The sequence below is a fragment of the Chamaea fasciata genome, unplaced genomic scaffold (assembly GCF_029207755.1).
Source record: "Chamaea fasciata isolate MVZ Bird 193981 ecotype frontalis unplaced genomic scaffold, bChaFas1.0.hap1 SCAF_5, whole genome shotgun sequence".
Classification (NCBI taxonomy): Eukaryota; Metazoa; Chordata; class Aves; order Passeriformes; family Sylviidae; genus Chamaea; species Chamaea fasciata.
This window is the reverse complement of record NW_027094090.1, coordinates 46291642-46310787: the sequence shown is the minus strand read 5'-3', so window position 1 is coordinate 46310787 and position 19146 is coordinate 46291642. Positions and strand designations below refer to the sequence as shown.

The 19146-nt window shown below is 35.2% G+C and overlaps 1 protein-coding gene across 2 annotated transcripts in view; it reads right to left on the bottom strand.

Annotated features, from left to right (window-relative positions):
* Positions 1–290: 290 nt before the first annotated feature.
* Positions 291–19146, bottom strand: part of APAF1 (apoptotic peptidase activating factor 1) — a 31515-nt gene continuing 12659 nt past the window's right edge. The window contains exons 12-27 of one of the 2 annotated variants that reach the window (XM_066183429.1): positions 18535–18713; positions 17028–17154; positions 14967–15092; positions 14248–14379; positions 13346–13471; positions 12125–12286; positions 11724–11852; positions 10896–11021; positions 9920–10039; positions 9150–9275; positions 8670–8795; positions 7131–7250; positions 6672–6797; positions 5788–5913; positions 5204–5350; positions 291–2148 (exon numbers count right to left, since the gene is read on the bottom strand). In XM_066183429.1, coding sequence (XP_066039526.1) covers positions 2005–2148; positions 5204–5350; positions 5788–5913; positions 6672–6797; positions 7131–7250; positions 8670–8795; positions 9150–9275; positions 9920–10039; positions 10896–11021; positions 11724–11852; positions 12125–12286; positions 13346–13471; positions 14248–14379; positions 14967–15092; positions 17028–17154; positions 18535–18713 — 2142 coding nt within the window. In that variant the 3' untranslated portion in view covers positions 291–2004. Of the gene's footprint in view, positions 2149–5203; positions 5351–5787; positions 5914–6671; positions 6798–7130; positions 7251–8669; positions 8796–9149; positions 9276–9919; positions 10040–10895; positions 11022–11723; positions 11853–12124; positions 12287–13345; positions 13472–14247; positions 14380–14966; positions 15093–17027; positions 17155–18534; positions 18714–19146 lie in introns of those variants that run through there. The other variant, XM_066183430.1, reaches the window with a different exon arrangement.

The window sequence follows — 19146 nt, the reverse complement described above, 5'->3', positions numbered from 1 at the left end:
CCACATTAAACTGTGATCAGATTTTTTTGTTATCACCAGAATTTCATTAGTGTTCTCAGAGAAGAGAACTTTCTGCTATGGTTACTCATGGGAAATATTTTTCCTGTATCTTTTAACCTGGTTGGGTCTCTAAGTTCAGCCCAACAGGGTGCTAAGCGGTAAGGACAGCACAGTCTCTGGGATAGAGAGATAGCAGCTCAGAGAAGCTTCCTGCTCCTTGGATTTTCAGTTACTCCGAGGGGTACAGATGAGTTCTGTACAAACTGGACAGTAGAAGTAACTCTGTCCTGAACATTGCGGATATTCCAAGACTTTGTTTTCCCTCTGTTTCCTTTTTCCTCCACACCCATATTTAATACTGTTGCTCACACTATGCTCACCTGTCAAAGCACTTTTGATGCAGTTTATAAAGCAGCATTATGTTTAGACTGAAAACAAAACCACAATAAAAGATGCAGCACTCCCCCTCCCATCCCAGGTATAAAAAAAACTGACTCAGGAATTCAAATTCATTTACAGCTTTGGCCAATATTGCCTGGATCATCTTTATTAAGCACCGCACATACTTGGAATACAAAACACAGTCTTTTCTATTGAATTTCTTCTCTTTACATTTCTGCCAGCAGTACTTTGATTATACTGACCCGTATTCAACAGCACCTTAGAAAGAGTAGAATTTCAAGTTGGAAAAGAGGAAAAACTAGTGATTGTCAAAAACAGGGAAATACTAAGAATGCCTATTAAATTTTATGAAATGCACACAAAAAATACTAAAAGTAAAAATTTCATTATTAAGTACCAGTTGAGATACTTGCTACAGTACTTTCTACAATCAAGTAGTTAGACAGTGTTCTACTGCCAGGTACAAAAACATGAAATCATAGTAATGCTTGTGCAGTTGCTTATAGCAGTTGAGAGGCAATTGAATAGAAAACGGCTTACTCGGTACCAAATGAAACATTACTACCCAATTATTCAGAAAGCATTCATCAAGTACAATTAGTACAAAACATTTATATTTCTACCCTATTTTGAATCTATAAATAGACTGTAAAAATTACAAAAAAAACCCCAAACTTTAAAAAAACCATAAAATCACATATTACCAGGCAAGAGATCAACTGGGCATAGAATCCCATGTAAACAAACCTGACAACAGTAAAGTGTCTCCATAGTATAAACTGAATGTTATTTTCAAAAGAAAAAAAAAAATCACACCTTCTTATAATTTTCAATACATAACTTTTAAGCCATTTCCACTCTCATTTTAGCTGGTTAGCTGTACTCATCCTTTGACTGGAAATGTGGCACAGTCTCTTCCACTTCAATTATAATATTGAATTTCAAATTTTGCTGTGAGAAGACGCAGGATGTTCCCTTTAATAGGAACAGCTCATACCTGTTACAATGCCCTTTATCTACAGGTTTGAAGCATGAAGGTTCTTACTGCAAACGGGAGGCACTGCTGCTGTAAACTGAACATCTAGTCAATCTGGTTTGAATGGCAAGCCCCAACAAGGCTGGTTTCATTTTGTAAATGAAGAATGGCCCTGCTTCTTCCCATTCTGTAGTAAATGAAAATCCTTGCATCACACCAAAAAAAAGGTGGTTTTTGCATCTTACACAGTTGTGTTCATGGCTAGGGAGCATTTAGCCACCGTCCTTGGCATAATATATAATTTCAAAGTATTACACGCTTATTCTTTCTTCACTATTAATATTGATTTCAACTAATTGGAATAAATCTGAATATAATTTCCTTACAAAACTGGAAGCAACATACTTAATATGCAAATCAAGATTTAAAGATTATAATAATGCTTATTAAAAACAAGATTGAATGCAAATTCATTTGAAAAAAATGCATAAAAGTACACAAATTTACACGAAAACATCATGAATGCAACAATTAAATATAATTCACAGCTTAATGACTGTCAGACAAAGCAGAATTTTCTTCCCAGTTTAAAAAAATGGTTATCTTTGCAACATTCAGCCCATTAATCAGAACTTCTGTAATACATAAAGAATGCCAAGATTATCAACAGTCACATATATTTTGAAATTAGGGGACACATGTATTGACTTGAGGTTTGTTCCATTTGTGTAGAAGGTTTGTAAGGATTCTCCAGTAGTAACATTCCACCACTATAAAAAATAATAAAAACACACTTTCAGTTAAGGGAAGGAAGTTCAGAATAAAATCAATTAACAGGCTTAACATCAGCCAGCAATAAAATAAAATTTTACAGGAATAAAATCTAAAATTTTTACAGAATAAAACCTATTAACCGGCCAGTTAAAAACAAGACTGTTTTTAACAAAGAGGTAGAATTAAAAATAAAAACATCAAAATGATTAACATTAAAAATAAACAATTTTTAAGCAGAATGAGTTTAGGACTAACTACTAAATATAAGGCTTTCAGATGAAAAGAAACATCAGAAAGACTGAAGCTGTTAAATCTCAAGAAAACATACAAAATAAATTCAGGCACTGCCCCTTACCCCATCAGAAAATGCAATCAATAGACATAGCTGCAATATATCCAAACTTTTAAAAAATATGTATTTTCATATAACCAAATGAATACATGAAACACATTGCAAGATAACTGAAGTTATAGCTGAATTAAAAACTTAGCTAGACACACAAGAGGATTGATAATGTCCATGTTTGAAAACATTTGCAGTTTTTTTAGTAGGACTTCTTTTTCAGTGAGATTAAAATTAATTTTTTTAGAATAACACAGTAAGCACTAACAACAACAATATAAAAAGAAACTTTCAACCATCAGTTTACTGCAGTCTGAAATTTCACATTTCTCAGAAAAACTGTAGACCAATGCAAAACTGGACCTAACACAATCCAGCACAAAGCTGTTATTCCATTGTGTCAGTAAGAAGTCTATTCTCTATTCCTGCAGCATTTGAGTGCAGCAGCAAAATATCACAATAGATTACCTTCTGCTTTGATCACATTGAAAAGCAGATGGTATTACTACTTTTTGGCTTACTCATCTCCTGAAATATATAACATTATAGTTGTGTGCATAATACAGATTTGCAACTACACAGCTACAATGCTTTGATTAAAAACACTGTTCCTAAAGCATCTTATTTGATAGAGACCCCCTCAAAAAAAGAAAAAAAAATTAACCAAACCAAAAGTGGGTCTTAATGAGCTTTTGAAACTTTGTTCTGAGAAAAAGAGCAGGTGCTGTGCCAGTGAGTACCACTCACATAGCAAGTTCAATAGTACACTTAGGTGTACTAGTAGCTGGATACACCTCATCTGTGGCTGACTCATTCATTTAAAGGTGTCGATCATGTAACTCCACAGTCCAACTCAGTCCAGTTTTTAGGGGTCCAGACTCCTGAAATGTTCTGGACTTTCCCTGACTAGTATCTCCCTGCAAAATGGCTGTTTGTGTATGTGTTTTCATGCACATTGTACACATCTATCTGTAGATCCTAAAAGAGAAACAGAAATACAATACTTCCAGAAGACATAGCGATTGAATATGGTCCCATGACTGGGAAAAGACAATGCCATACTTTCACAGAGAGCAAAGAAAGTACTGGGAACTACAGGTCAGTAATCTTCACTCCAGTGTCCAGGATTATTACGGAACAAGTTTTCTGAAAGTCATTTCAAGTCACATGATAAACAAGGATGTGATCTTGAACAACTAGCAGAGATACACCACAGGTAAATCATGCTGAACCACCCAAGTGACTTTTGCTGACAATAACGGCGTCTCTCCAAACAGCATGGCAAGACCAGGGGATGTGAGCTACCTTGACTTTAGCCAGGCTGACAGCATGGTCCCCCACAGCAGCCCTAAGGTCAAACTGGAGGGATAAGGGCTGGCTGAGTTGAATACAAGGTAGGTAACAAACCGAGTGGGCTGTTAGTTCAGTCACTGTGTGTTGAGCCCTGCCCAAGCACAAGAAAAACACTAACAAACTGGAGCAAGTCCAGCACATGGTCATTGAGGTGGCTGGACACCTAAAACAGATGTCATGGAAGACAGAGGACTGCATTTGTTTAGGAGGCTGTCTTCAACTACTAATAAGAGGGTTAGAGATCATAGAGTCAGACCCTCTTTTCAGGGCCCAGAGGCAACTCTGTTGAACTGGGGGACAATATTTGATGGATCAAGGCCCTAAACAATTTTACCTAACTGCAAACTACTTCTAGCAAAGGGCTGGACGAGATGAATGCCGGAAGTCCCGAACATCCTAAACCATTCAACACTCCAAGAAGCATTACAACACTATACTGTGCAACCACAAGATAAAAAGAAGAGTAAGCTAGAAACACAAAGTATGTCTTGTTCTTTAATGTATAATGAACATCAGCAGGTGCTTTCAAAACTAACTTAGAAAATTCAACTCTTTGTTACATGGTTACTGACTTCAAAGAATTAGTCTGACAGCATGAATAACAGCTAACTGACCGACATCAGCCAAAGTCCAGACCTCTGAGGTGAGAACTCGCCACCTGTGACTTCACACGCACACAGGAAACATAAAAACAGGTGCTGGCTATTGCAAGTGGAAAAAAAAACCAACATAAAACCTCATGAGAAATCTAAAATTACAAAGAACCCATTCCCAGACTGCAAAAAAGGCCGCCTCTTCACCTCCCCAAAAAAACACATGCCCAGTAGATGCCTGAACCAATGAAAGACTGCTGAAAACACTGATTTCCTCGAAATATTACTTATAAAACGTCTTTCAAGGCAGAAAATCATCACCTGCTATTTCTTCGGAACTTCTACTTACCACAAAATTTAAACCTCAAGAAAAAAAAAAGTATCTCAAAAAAAAAAGAAAGCCTGATATAAAGCATTTTCTACTCATTATAAAGAACACAGTTGCTGTCAAAATTGAGTGGATATCAAGGCAGAAAAAAATGACTGGGATCCTTAGAATTAAAGATGTTAAGGAAGGACATTGCAAATGAAAATCTGAAGTCAATAAAAATGGAATGTATGGAGTTTGAAAACAAACCATTCTTAAAAGACTTTTTCAGGGGACTTGCAGAAATGAAAAGTGAAATGTTCTAGACCATCACAAAAGTGAAGCAGCTTTGTGTTAGGTAAAATGTTTCATGTTTGTTTATTGAACTAGTTCTAATTCTCAGAGTACTGCCATTTAATAAGTATGACAGGGTATTTTATTATTTCAAGGCTTACCTTAAGATAGCCTCCAGAAGACACAAGCACTTTACTGTCAGGAGAAAAGGAGAGGTCTGTTACCCAACCCCCATGTGTTGGTTCTCCTTCATCTACAGTAACTGGAGAGCAGAAGTGAAGTAATGCACCTGTTAAAACGTCCCAAATCTAAAAGAGAGGAAAGAATACTTATAGAAGGAAACTTAACAGGGAAAAAAATGCCTCAAATAAGGAAACCTGAAATACATTTTTCTGCATTAGAGAAAAAAAAAACACCTTGCAAATAGGTATTCTACTTGAAGTGACAAAATAATTTTTTCAAAATCTTGTTTAGAACTGTATCTTATATAAAGGATTTAATCACACATGCAATTTGCAGTAGAATTATTATTAACTCATGTGAATCGGTTCCTAAGCATTCATGGAACATAAATCTATCAATACGGTTACAAACTACTGCCTCATGTGGCAAACTGCTATTTTCACCCCAATGGTCACCACAATGCTATAGAATTAGACATACAGAACACAAACCATAAGAACTCTTCTGTCTGTGAACTGAGAATCAAATGAATTATAAAATAACATCAAGATCAGAGCAGTACCCTTATTTCTCCTTTGTCATCTCCAGTGGCCAATAGTTTGTTATTAGGAGAGAAAGCACAGCACCGCACACAGGCCTCATGGTCTTTCAGTTCATGAAGAATAGATGAACTTTCAAAGCTCCATATCTAAATGGAAAATATTACAGAGTAGTGAAAGACAAGTTTAAAACAAATTATGATTTCTTTCTAAAAGGCATTAGCATTAAACTGTACATAAGACTTTTTATACATATGCATATTTGTATGTGAATTTCTGTAAATGTATTATACTGTAGAGTCTGGTTTTCTTTTTTACTACCTGAATAACACAAGAATGCACTTCCTATGAATTACGAACGTGACTGTATGTATCTTTCCTTGGAATAAACGTTTTAATGAAGTTTATAGATTTACAAGAAAGTTTAAAGCTGTTCATAGAAATAGGATTTATCAATCACTTGAAAATTGCATTTTAGAAATCTAATGTAATGCTTTAGGAACATAATGGGGCAGCCCCAGCCCATTTTGTGCACCTGCCCTCTATGAACAGATACTTCACTGGAAGTCTCAGAATTTTTTTTTTAACTTTACAAATTAAGAACGTCAGGCTATCAACAAATCGACACAGAGAAATAAACAAAGTGCTCTGCACAAAGCTGTGCATTAAACATGCGTTTTATTTGTACAGAAGCCCCTAGGCTTAAGTTATACCCAAGATCAATTGTGAATGACTGCAACAGCAGTCAGTTAGAAACATGTTGATGGATACAGGAAATTTAAAACTAGAACTACAACTTATTTAAGGATAACTTGAATAAACACTAGTTACCTCAAAATGAAAAATATAGATTACTTTTCAGGACAAATAAGGCACCACTTTTATCTCTGTACAGAAGGTAACCAACCTTTGCAGTTTTGTCAGCAGAGGCAGATGAAAATTTACTACCATCAGGTGAAACAGCACAGGAAAGAACAGCACCTCCATGACAAGCAAAATCTTTTTCTGGGTTTCCAGTAGCGATATTCCAAACCTACCACATATACAGAAAAAAAAAGGTTACTTTTTTAACACAGCAAAAAGGTTAAAACACTTGCATCTTACACAACAATATATAGGGGATAAAACTCGGCTAGATAGTTCTAATGTGGCCAACATTTTGTTATACTCATTGGTATAGTTAAAATACAACAGTGTAGATCTTACTGAAAATAGAACATCCAAAATTTCGTCTTAAAAGTCAGCTTAAACTTTAAGATTGATTTAGTAAAATGTCCGCCCACACAAAATGTAGGAAATACAAAATGTTACAAGAGTCAGTCAAATGTGTTTGATGTGATTTCTCAGTTCACAGCCTTTTACTCACCTTAACTGTTCCATCAAATGACCAAGAGAGAATTTTTGAATTTTCCAGAAGTCTAAAATCCTTGATTGCTTCCTTGTGCCCTCTTAGAAACACACATTCGCTCAATTGCCAATTCCATACCTAATCATAAAAATCAAATACATTTTTTAAAAAAAGTATAACAGCACACTATAAAAAAGCATGAACTAACTTTTTATTTTTAAATAACAGGACAAATAACGAGTTCTTATGGTGGTGGTGATTAATCAAAATGTTAGATATTGAAGTGATCCATAATGGAAATGCTGAATATTGAGGGCACCATACTATTTAATGGTTAACCTATGACAGAGTTTGCTATAATACACAGATAATCTTATTTGCAAAGTGAATTTGATATTTAAAATTCACTGATAATTAAAAAAAAAAGCAAACCAAAAACTTTCAGGCACCTCAGTAGTTTAAGGGTTTTAAACCTTTGATCATAAAAACACATAGACTTATTTCACCTGGCAGACCTCATGTTTTGCTTACCTAAGTTAGATTTCTTTTATATTTTTAAAGGGCATTTTTTATGAAGTTCAATTTTATTTTGCCATTTTATAACAAAATGCCACTTCTATTTTTAATTCAACTATTCACTGCAAAATGAGTTACATGTAATTTTTTTCTCCAGAACCCATTAAGCATCAATTATTTTAAACAGCAATGATTTGACAGCTTTCAAAGGAACAGGTTTCCTGCAGCAGGGTGAACAGAAAGCAGCGTGCGCAGGCGACAGTCCTGGGGGTTTAAGCGAGGTGCTGCCCACCAGAGGGAGCTGAGAGCCAGCAGAAACGCTTCCCACGGCAGACCCACGAGACGGATCCCAAGGCTGAGCATCAGCACTCAGGAGTGCTTTGGAGGTTTTATGCAAACTCCATTTTCAGCTGCGTGGACTGACAGCTGCTGAGCAGCTGGACTGCGTGCTTAGGGATCCCGTCAGCACTCCGAAGTGCTCTGCAGGACAGATTAGAGCTCAGCAAGCTCAAACTGAGACACAGATCTTTACGGCACAACTGCACCCCTGAGGTGGGTAACGCTAACACAGACACACCAGAATGCACCTCCAGAGCAAACCTACCTTGCTGAGAAGCAGAGGTTCCTTATCTGAGCCCACATTAGTGCAGCCACTCTATTTCTAGCTGGTTTTCAGAACTGCACTGGACAGGGTGGACACACCAGCCTGTTCAGACTTTTTACATTATTCCCCAAGATAGTTTGAAGTATGCACAATGACAGCATCCCAAACCCTCATTTCAGAACTGCTGAGTCACCTTGTATGACAACTAGTGTTTCTTTTACTCTTTCCAACGCCTTTCTATTATCCACAGCAGTAAAAATCAAAAATCTGCAATATTTTTTATCACATAAGGCATAAATAAAGGCTACACTTTCTACAGTCCCTTGCTCCTGGATGAAGAAATACACAATACAGTAGTCATTTGCTGAATTTACATTATCTGTAGTATGAAAGCCCTTTATTTGAAACAGCATTATCTTTTTAAATATTGCCCCAACCTGTATAGCTGAATCATGAGCACTTGAGATGAGAGTCTGACAATCAGGTGTAAATCGACAACGCTGCACAGACATCCTGTAGGCCTTCTGGGATTTCAGAACCTTCCCATCTGACAACTGTAGTACCTTTACAAGGAAGAATGTAATAATTGCATTTATTTGACACACTTGAGGAAAACAAGAACATGCAAATTCTTTTTTAAATAACATGAGATTGTAAATACATGGTTTTAAGTCACTGGATTGGAACCACCAAAAATTCCTATTACCTTAGTCTGTGTAAAAATGAAATTCAGAGCAAGATCAACAGGATTGCCTTTAAGTAATTTTAATTTAGACATCACTCACAAATGTAAATTGAGTTACTATACTGAAGAATATTATTGTACAAAGTCATCCAAATGACATTTATTTAAAAAGAAAAAGCATAAGGAAGAATGTTTTCCTACTAGTTTTAAAATCAGATTTAGGATTTAATACCTTTATTGTTCCATTCTCCTGTCCAAAAGCTGCAAATTTAAGATCTTCACTTAAGCAACAGCAGGAAATGGGGGATTCTTGGGCTGCTGTCTGCATAATAACATTGTCTGTATTCCCATTGATAAGCTGTAAAATAGAAAGGTAATTAAGGTATTACAGTATTTTAAAATTTAAATAAATCACAATATAGAGCTGAGAATGCCAAAGGGAATAGTTATGAACTTTAAATTATGACTTACTTTCATAAACCACTTTGGATGTTGGTGTACTTAGCACTCGGTGTGGCAGGGCCCACAGTGGTAGAGTGTAGCCACTATTTCCTTTAGCACAAATCTGGGCTCACACATCTCACTGTCCCAACTGGAGAGGATTCCTTCAGCTGTTACACAGAGCTTTGAAGCATTACGTAATTTGCTTTTCCAGTATAACATCTGGTCTATAGGTGCTGCACACGTTACACATTGCTGTGCACATCTGAGCCACTTGGAGGGCCCACAGACCCCCATCATGAAGGGATAAGAGTTCTGGTCCTCTGCATCCAGACTCAGCTTCAACATCAGTGTAGAAATTTCCCCCCAAACCCCATTTTTTCACTTACTAAATTAGGCACAGTGTCTTGATACAAAAATGTTATCATACATTGAGTCGCCTGTTACAGATTCAACTCTTGAAAGCCAAGAACAAGAGGTTCTTCCAGTGCTTCCTCAGTTTTCCACTGAGATTTGCAGGTAACATTCAAATGTACTAAAATATTGGTAAATACATCTTACTTGTAAATTCTTATGATTGTAGATGGCTAAAATCATCACTTCATCATTGTGAAACACAACATCTAGGTCACTTTTCAGCACAGCATCAGAAGACTTGCACACCTTCTTTGTTTCCCAGATCTGTTGAAGAACACAGTATTTCGTTAGCTTTATTAAAGAACAAGACATAAAACTTGCCGAGTAACATAACAGCACCTGTAAACTGAAGGTTTATAAACTTGCAAATAACAGTGACTTTTTAAAACAAAGAAAAGGATGCTTCTGCTGATTTTGATACTAGGGAAAGTTGTTCAATTACTATAGTGATTCCAACAGATGAAACAGAGCTTTTTTTTCCAGGCTGACTACACAAGACTCCCCTGTGTTTAGAGTCATAGCTGTAACATCCAAAGCTTTTTAATCCAAAGAGGAGCATTAAAACCCAATTATAGAAAGTATGAAATACAGATTTCTATATTTCAATTGCTTTCAAAATTTCAAGAATGTATGTGTTAACTTGGGAGAAAGGGAAATGTTACCTTTGTAAGATAATAGTTCTATTTTCACAGGTTTTAATGAGACATTACAATCATAGGAATCTATCCTAAATATTAATAGGCAAATATATCTAACAGTGAAACATATTAAGTCTGATAGAATCCTCAAAAACCTTCAAAATGCCCAATTCAGATAAAATGTAAAAAACCCAGAAGGTTATAATTACTCTTAAGTGCCACTAGACTTAAAAAAATCATATAGATATAGAGAAAATTTAGATAAACAGTAAATAAAGCAAAAAGCCAGCACATTTTACTGTATATGTAAATTATTGTATAACAAATACTTATAATTATATTGACTATAAACTTACATACAAAATACATAAGTTTATTTTTTATACATTTTATATTATATATGATTTCACAATAAACAATTTCTTAAATGAGTCACTTAATAATATCTAAATTCAGATATTTCAAAAAAGAAGTTATCTTACGCGTATTGTCTGGTCATCAGATGAAGTCAGAAATAAAGATCCATCTGGTGAAAATGTCACACAATGAACCCAGCTCATGTGTCCTCTGCAATATGCCACTTTTGATAAAGATTTAATATTCCATAACTACAATAAAAATACAAGTGAAAAACTCAAAAGTATTTAGATTGCATTTGCAGTGAATATAGTTGTGAGTACACTGAATTACTATGTCTTCTAGTATTTTCTTAATTCTTATTCTGAAATCAAATGTAACAAGAACTGTGCCTGCTTATCAGATTTCAATGGTCAGGGAAATGGAAACAGCAGCCTCTGTGACTGCCATGATTTTAAAAGACACAGGAAAAAAAATCACAGTAAAAAGAAAATACAAGTTCTACTTGACTATACAGATTGAAAAACCAAAAGACCCCAAAACAACAACAAAACCCCCAAACCAACCCCAACCCAAAACTTAATATACTTTAGCCATTCTAGCCTCAAAGTTATTCTAGATATTTCCTTCCTTTGTATTGTACCAGCACACGAAAGGAAAGAGGGTTTGGTTTGAGTTAAGCAATACTCCTGAGAGTGGCCAGAGTAGCTTCAGATAAAGCTAGCAGACTAGTCAAGTTTTAGATAAATGTAGGTTCCATTGTCCAAAATAACCATGTAACTTTAAAACATTATTTCCTGGTATTTAAAATTTAAAAAGCAAATGAAAATTAAAAAGAATGGAGCACATCAAAATAGCTGCATTTGTTTTATCTCTGCATACAAGAAACCATCAGGACAAATGTAGCATTTTAAATTGCAAGAAGTCTTCTGTGGTATATTGCAGACACTTACCTCAACAGAACAGTGAGACAAAGCAACTGCTACTAACTCATCCCCAGGACAGAAGTCACAGTATTGGATTGTGCTGTGATGACTGACAATGACTTGAGTTAATAAACCACATGTGTTGATATCAAAAAGCTGTGAACACATAATTACAACAGAATCCCTGTTTGAATGATTTCACTCTTGACAAATAGCTTATATGCTCAACACTGTACATGTTTGAATTCAGAAGGTGATTTTTCTCTTAGTGAAAAGTTTGTTGACCACATATTTTTTATTTACACACACTTGAAATCAGGTATTTCTATCTGAAAGATCCTAAATACCTGGAATTTTATCTGTAATCATAATTTCTACCTATATTGTAATACACTACCTCCAAAAAATTACTGAAGTGAGGTACTTACCAAAAGCTTATTTTTGGCTACCACCAAAATCATGTTACCATTTCTGGACCAAGAGCAACATTTTACTAAAACCTCCACATCATCTGGTTGCTCATCTGCATTTTTGAAGAAATCTTTTATCTCAATACTTTTCAATTCATTTCCTGAGTGTGCCTCCCAAAGCTGGAATAAACAGGAAACAGACACAATCTCTTGGCTGATGTAGGTACAGAATACAACAGGAGAGAGCTCCCAACTACTTTTTAAGAAGAAAGGGCAGGGAATAAAATACAAAAGCTCCTTGTTACTTTCCCCAGTCAACAAATAGTATCAGAATATTCACAAGTCCGAATGATTGGTATATTAAAAAAAGGACAAAAACAAATTAAGAAATAAAAACAAACTAGAAAGATGATTATACTGTAGCAGAACCCTCTCCTTGGGTTCTTGCCTCCTATCATTCCAGGTTGAGCTACAACGCTGCCTCAACTTCTACTAAAAAAAAGAATAAAACCAAAAATAACATCTGCCCTAAAACTCTGTAAACAATCTACTCACCATGACAAATCTGGTATACATCTAGCCTTGCACCTTAATTTCATTGAGGGACCTGCCAAATATCTAGGGAACATTTCTGCCCCCTTCACCACATTTTTCCTTATGAACAACAGCTACAGCAATCCTTCTTTCCTGATTTAGCAGCTACATAGAAACATAACAGCATTTTAAGAATTGCAATTCTGAAATAGCACAATTCTTGTGCAACTAAAAACAATAAAAATAATACTTTCACTCATAGAAAAACACAAACCTCTCAGTTTTCTAGTGCAAAGAAGAAAGTGGCTCATGGAAATTGCTCTTAATTTTTAAGTCTTCTGATGATTCATTTTCAGAGATAACAAAACTTTCAATCAACCTAAAAATTTACTACTATTTCTGGTTCAACAATTTTTACTCCCCACTCAAGTTTTCTTAACAAAGTGCATTATGGGGCAAAAATATTCAAAATGAGGATAGTTAGAATTTATTTGCAACACAAACAATCAACTTATTTTTCCTGGTACTGGACAACCCATTTCAACATCTTGCATTACAAATGGGACAAATAGTCAAATGTTCCAGGATTTAATTCATTAAAGCTGATCATGCAGACAAAATTTTCTAATATGTATTTTGCATTTGATGCAAATTCTGCCCATCCATCATCAAAACAAAGGGGTGATTTAAAAATGTACTGTATACCTTTACGGTTCCATCTGTCGAGCAGCTAGCAACATATTCATCATTTGGTGAAAATCTGCAGTGATTGACCGAATTATCATGACCTATCATTGTATTTCTGCAGTATTTTTCATTCAAATCCCAAATCTGTAAGAGAAATAAACATACAAATATCATGACATTCATGACTCAAAGATAGATCATTCATGCTCTTCTCAAAGTCACACACTGGCAACCAAAACACCACTTTTATTGTTTCTTAGTTTTACCCACATGCTCATGGACTGGTTGCTATGCCCCGGGCTACCCTACAATTTACCTCTATCTGGTAAGACATATGAAAATTATTAACAACAGAATTACATAAATCTAGTTAAAATTTTCTGTACAGTACAGACAATGTCCCTGAGCAAGCAAAAAATAACTGAAAGTTTCCTCAGACTGAGAAAAAAGCCTTGTCTTGCTTCATTCCTTTTCAGCTTCCTAAATTAGAATAATGTAGCTTACACACTTTAACAAATATGAAATCTCTCAAGTTACTCTTGAACAGTCAGAATATCATCAAGCCAAAACCCTCACCTTCATGCCCTACCAACAGACGAGTTGCCCAATCTCCTTTGCTGAGTTTAAATACTTCTATTCTGCCTTGCTGAAATCTGACTACAGACCTGTAGTCAATACTCTTGATCTGTTGCCATGTCTCTTCTACCAGGCTCATTAAGAAAACCCATTACTTTACAGCGTTTAGATATATTTACACATCAATTGTCAGGACACTGAACAATAAACCAAGCTGTTTGTCTCGTGACCATTGGTGGCTCCAGTCATGTATCTGTCTCCAACCTACGACCCGCAACACAATAATCAATAACTACCCTGTCATGACAAACAGCACGAGAATAATCTCAAACTTCTCCACTTACTTTGATGAAAGTGTCATTTGAGCAGGTGGCTAGAAGGTACTGACCACTTTTGTTATTGAACTGGCAGCAATTGACCTGCTCGGAGTGTTCTTCATACACACACCTACACTGGCCTGTTCTTGAATTCCAGACCTAGGCAGAATTGAAAGATGAAAAAGGCTTTCAAATATATTTAAAGTAATTGTTTTTAAAAATCTGGCAACTATGCCAAAATACAAAGTCCTAAAACATTTCTAATGATACCTCAAAAATATTTTTAAGAGAAAGATTATATATTTAAAAAAAGAAGCAAGATATTAAGAAGGGAAAGGTCAGAATTCAGATTAGAATCTGAGAAATTCTGGACTACCAACAAGGTTTTGCTACTATAATGAGGAATTAAAAATCACAACTATTTGAAAAGAAGCATTAAAAAAAGAATTGTGGATAGATTCATCTCATGTTTTAAATAGGACTGGACTCACACATTCTGTTCTAGTTAAAAAGAAATGTCCGATAATACAAATAAAACAGGTGGTTAATTCTGCATGCATGATGTTAACAGTAAGTATCTTTTATTTTATGTAACAAGTGGGGCTTTTCTGTATGTCAAGTATTAAATTATCCACATAATATTTAAGACAGTTTAAAACACCTTTAAGAATCTGTGCTGAGTTAGTTAAACAGAAACTCAAATTATGAGTTTGAAAAAAAGAGTAATCTTTTCTTCATTAACTTACCTTGACTTTTTTATCACTGGAACAAGTTGCTACAAATTCACCATCTGCAGAAAAAGTGCAACAGAGTATTTCATCATCATGGGCATTTATCTCCAGGATTCTCTCTCCACTTTCTGCTTTAAACACCTAAACCAAGGAACAGTAAAACCTTATGACTTGCAGACAATTTTAAAGCACATATATAAGTTTCATTTATCATCTCAAACAGCTCTCTTTATGCAAGCTCTTAAAAAATGGGTTGATTTCTGAAAGCATTCATAATTTCAGGGACAACAACATAATTATAAAGTTCTGCAAGGGTGATAGAAATTGTAAGAGAAAGAATTAGTGAAAACTGATTTTAAAAAATACTTCATTTCTACCCTCACTCTTTAAGCCAAGAGCCATGCCCTCTCACAGTATATTTTAACAGTAACTGCAAAACACAATCTATTAACTAAATTGAAGATATTCTTAAAACTACAAATTCTAGTTTTATATGTATGGGATACTCATATATCTAAAGAGTTTCAACATAATTGATGATTGGAAGAACAAAAAACCGAAAAAAAGTAGAGAAAAATGGACAGAAAAATTGTCACACATTTCAGTCTCAAGATAGATATAGGCAATGAAAGGACAGTTGGGGAAAAGCGCCACATGTTAATCAATTGCTGCAAATTCTGGGATTTGACTTTACAGTGTGGGGTGAGGGGGCACTGGAAATCAGGTCTCCCTTTCCATCTTAGGTTACATATTCGTAATTATTAAAATGAACCACAAGATCGTCTTTTACGGCACTTTTCAGACTTTTTTTTATTGAACAGAAATACCATGACAATTGTCATGGTTAATAAATGACAATTAAATGGTTGGTATTTGTTAAAATAAGAATAGAAGTACTGAAGTAACAGGAAATCTACCTTCACAGTAAGTTCTGCAAAATACATGCTCCTAATCTAGCAATCATTTTTTAAGTAGCCTTGAAAACTGAAAAGCTTGAGTTGTAATAAGAAAAAACACGAATAATCTCAAAGTTAAAAAATTATTATGGCTAGTTTTCCTATTGTTTCTTCAATGAAAGTTTAGTTTAAATGCAATTGCAATCCACAGATTTGGGTGCAAAATGAAGAGAAATAAGCAAACTGCAGTGTCAACAACGAGGCCATTAGTAGAGAAGCCCAGCACAGCAACTGCAGCACAGCATGAGCACATCCACCAGGCATCTCCTAAGTGGATGCCATGATCAAAATACCGTACAGGCCAGCAAATAAAATAACCAAATAAAAAACCCAGTAGCAACACAGTATGTAGCCAAATGAACAGCAACTTAATACTCAACTCCTCAAGCATCCAAAACAATACCAAAGGTTTGCAGCAAAGTTGTTCTTTTCCCTTACCTTTGGCTGTCTGGAATATGGGTACTTTATCAGGTTACTGGCTGGCTGATTGCTAGTTTTCTTGAGAGTTGGCTGACTCCCCTCCAGGCAGACTGCTGGCAAATTTATATTAGTCATGTTCCTCTCTATCTCTTCTAATCTACTCTCTAAGCACTTGGGGCCTGTTTCCAAATTTCATACCATCCTCAGCTTCAGGCGTTTTCTCCACAGATATATTTCTTTTGCATTGAGGGATTTCACTAATTAAACACCAAAGTGGCAAAATGTCCACTACCATCCCATATAAATAGTAAAGCTGTACCTAAAACATTTTACTGCTCTTCAGTATTGTAGAAGGTCTATTATGACTGGAAATAATATTTTTTTGCAAGCAAATATTAAATAAGCGGGGGTGCATTGCTGGGTTGTGACCTTTCCCATATCATCTCATGTTCACACATTAGGGCAGTGAAGGTACAAACCCTAAAATCACACCATTCAGCTCTTGAAGATAATTGCTTACTATTCTGAACATGCAACTTGACATTTATGCAATAATATATCCTTTTCAATCATCTGTCTCCAATTATGATGTAGATCTTAATATTTCCACATAGCAACAGAAGAAAAGTGACAGGACTGTTTAACAAATGTTTTCAAAATGGCACACAGCATCTCTTTTGCTCATGCATAAGTGTCTTACCTGAAGTGTTTTATCAGCCCCACATGATGCTATTCTTTGTCTATCCTTAGAAAAGCAGGCATGGTAAACTGCATCTCTATGCGGACGAACAACCAGACGGTAGAGATTTTTCAAGGATTTTTTATTTCTACAGGGTAAGACAATTATTTAGATGAGCAACTTTGTATTATTCAAAATCTCTAAGAAGGTTAACACTTTTTCACACATCTTGAGCAGCAAGCTTTATAAACAAACAAAACAATCAACCCACTACACCTTAACTCAGCCTTCATGCTGAACTAATAAAGGAAACACAAATTCCAACACTGACCCAGAGGTTTATATTGTGCTCCAAAAGTTACAGCTTAGAGACCAAGAAAAATAACATTTTTATGATCTGAAAGGTGCTATTTCCAAATCTAAACTTTTTCCTGAGAATTCCTGTTCTCCTGCAGCAGAACTCTTCCTTTCCAAGAATATTAAAAAATATTTGTAAATTTGATTAGATCTTTGCAGATTTCCTTAATTTTCACAACAATGGCTCAATTCTTATCTCTAGATAGCTAAGGAAGATCTGTGACTATCACCACTTTTCAATCAGAGATTAGGTACAAGATCTAACACACCTTAGGTGACTCTTGCCTCACTCCAACAAAAACTTAAGAGTTAGTAGCAATCACGATCATCCTGTTTAGCCAGATCTTAACACAGAAAGCTGGCACTGTAATGAGATGACTTGGTGATGAATGACCAATGACTCTCTCCTGTACTAACTGGATATAACTCTTCTGAATCATGCAATTTCCAAGCACTTTAGCTAAATAAAATAACCAAATATTCAAAGAGGAGACTAATTTGCCTGGCTCTTACTATAATTGCTTGACATGGAGTCACTCTGTTTCATAAGCAACAAGTACTATAAATATCAGAAGAGAAATGTCAAACAGAATCAAAGAGAGTTATGTGGTCAACTGATCATTGGACAAGGCTGGGAAAATGTGTATATCTGTATACTTTTTCCTTTAAAAACTTCCACAGTAACGGGAAAGAACGGTTTAACTAGGAGAAATTTCAAGATTGTGTAGAGATTACAATTTTCTATCTTGCTACCTTATAAACTTTGCTTTTAAAATCATAGTTTATTTTAAAATCTAAAAGCATACTCTAACATACCCAATACTTGCACTACAATTCTAACTTTAAAATAAAACTATTTTAAAAAGATTCAAAGCATCATATTTTCATCTTTGCATTGTTACTTAAAAGGAACAATAATTGAATACTGAAGTAAATTTATTACTCAATTTATTTTTGTGTAATTATTACTAAGTTTACACCTTACATATCCAGGGCTCCCCTTCCCCCACAAGTTCTTGAAAATTATTACACCTTCTTTCCCCAGAAAAAAAAAAAAACCAGCAGTTCTTACAAAGATCCTTTTATTACCATACATGGTATTTAGTTGTACATTAAAGGATTGCCTTGGTCAAGGGATCAGCATACCAGCAGACAGACTGCAGTTACTTACATCCACTCCAAATAAAATGTTCCTGTTTCCCTCTGAGCATGTAGCTTGGCCTGTTGATACACCTCTGATGTCTCTGGCTGGCAAAGACCCAGCTGAATGATGTCAGGAAACGGTTGCCGTCCAAGAAGGTGCCCATTTAAAGACAGAAATTCCTGGAAATTCTCTCGCACTGTGGTATCCTAAATACAGAGCAGACATTTGATGAGACAGATTTATCTTAGGATTTATTTCCTTGCTTTTTAAAATTTCTATACAGCTAATATTCTTACAGAAGCCCTCAGCTCTAATTTTCTATTAAGTTATATTGAGAAACACACAGTAGATTGAAATATTTCATTATCTTATTCAGAAAGCATAATATCCTTATTTTTCAAACAAAGAATACTAGCAATAGTGATTTATTCAATAAGCAGTGTGAAGTATCAGAAAGACTATTCCAAGTGGTCAGCATAATTCTACACCTCCTCAAAAGCAGAGTACCTTATGTACCCATCACAAGGTATTGATCACTATAGTTATTGAGTTCCATGGCCAACCACTTACACACTGAAATTTAAACAAACAGAAAACTGAGTTTTCTTTCATTTTTATCTTCTCCAGGTTCAATTTAAT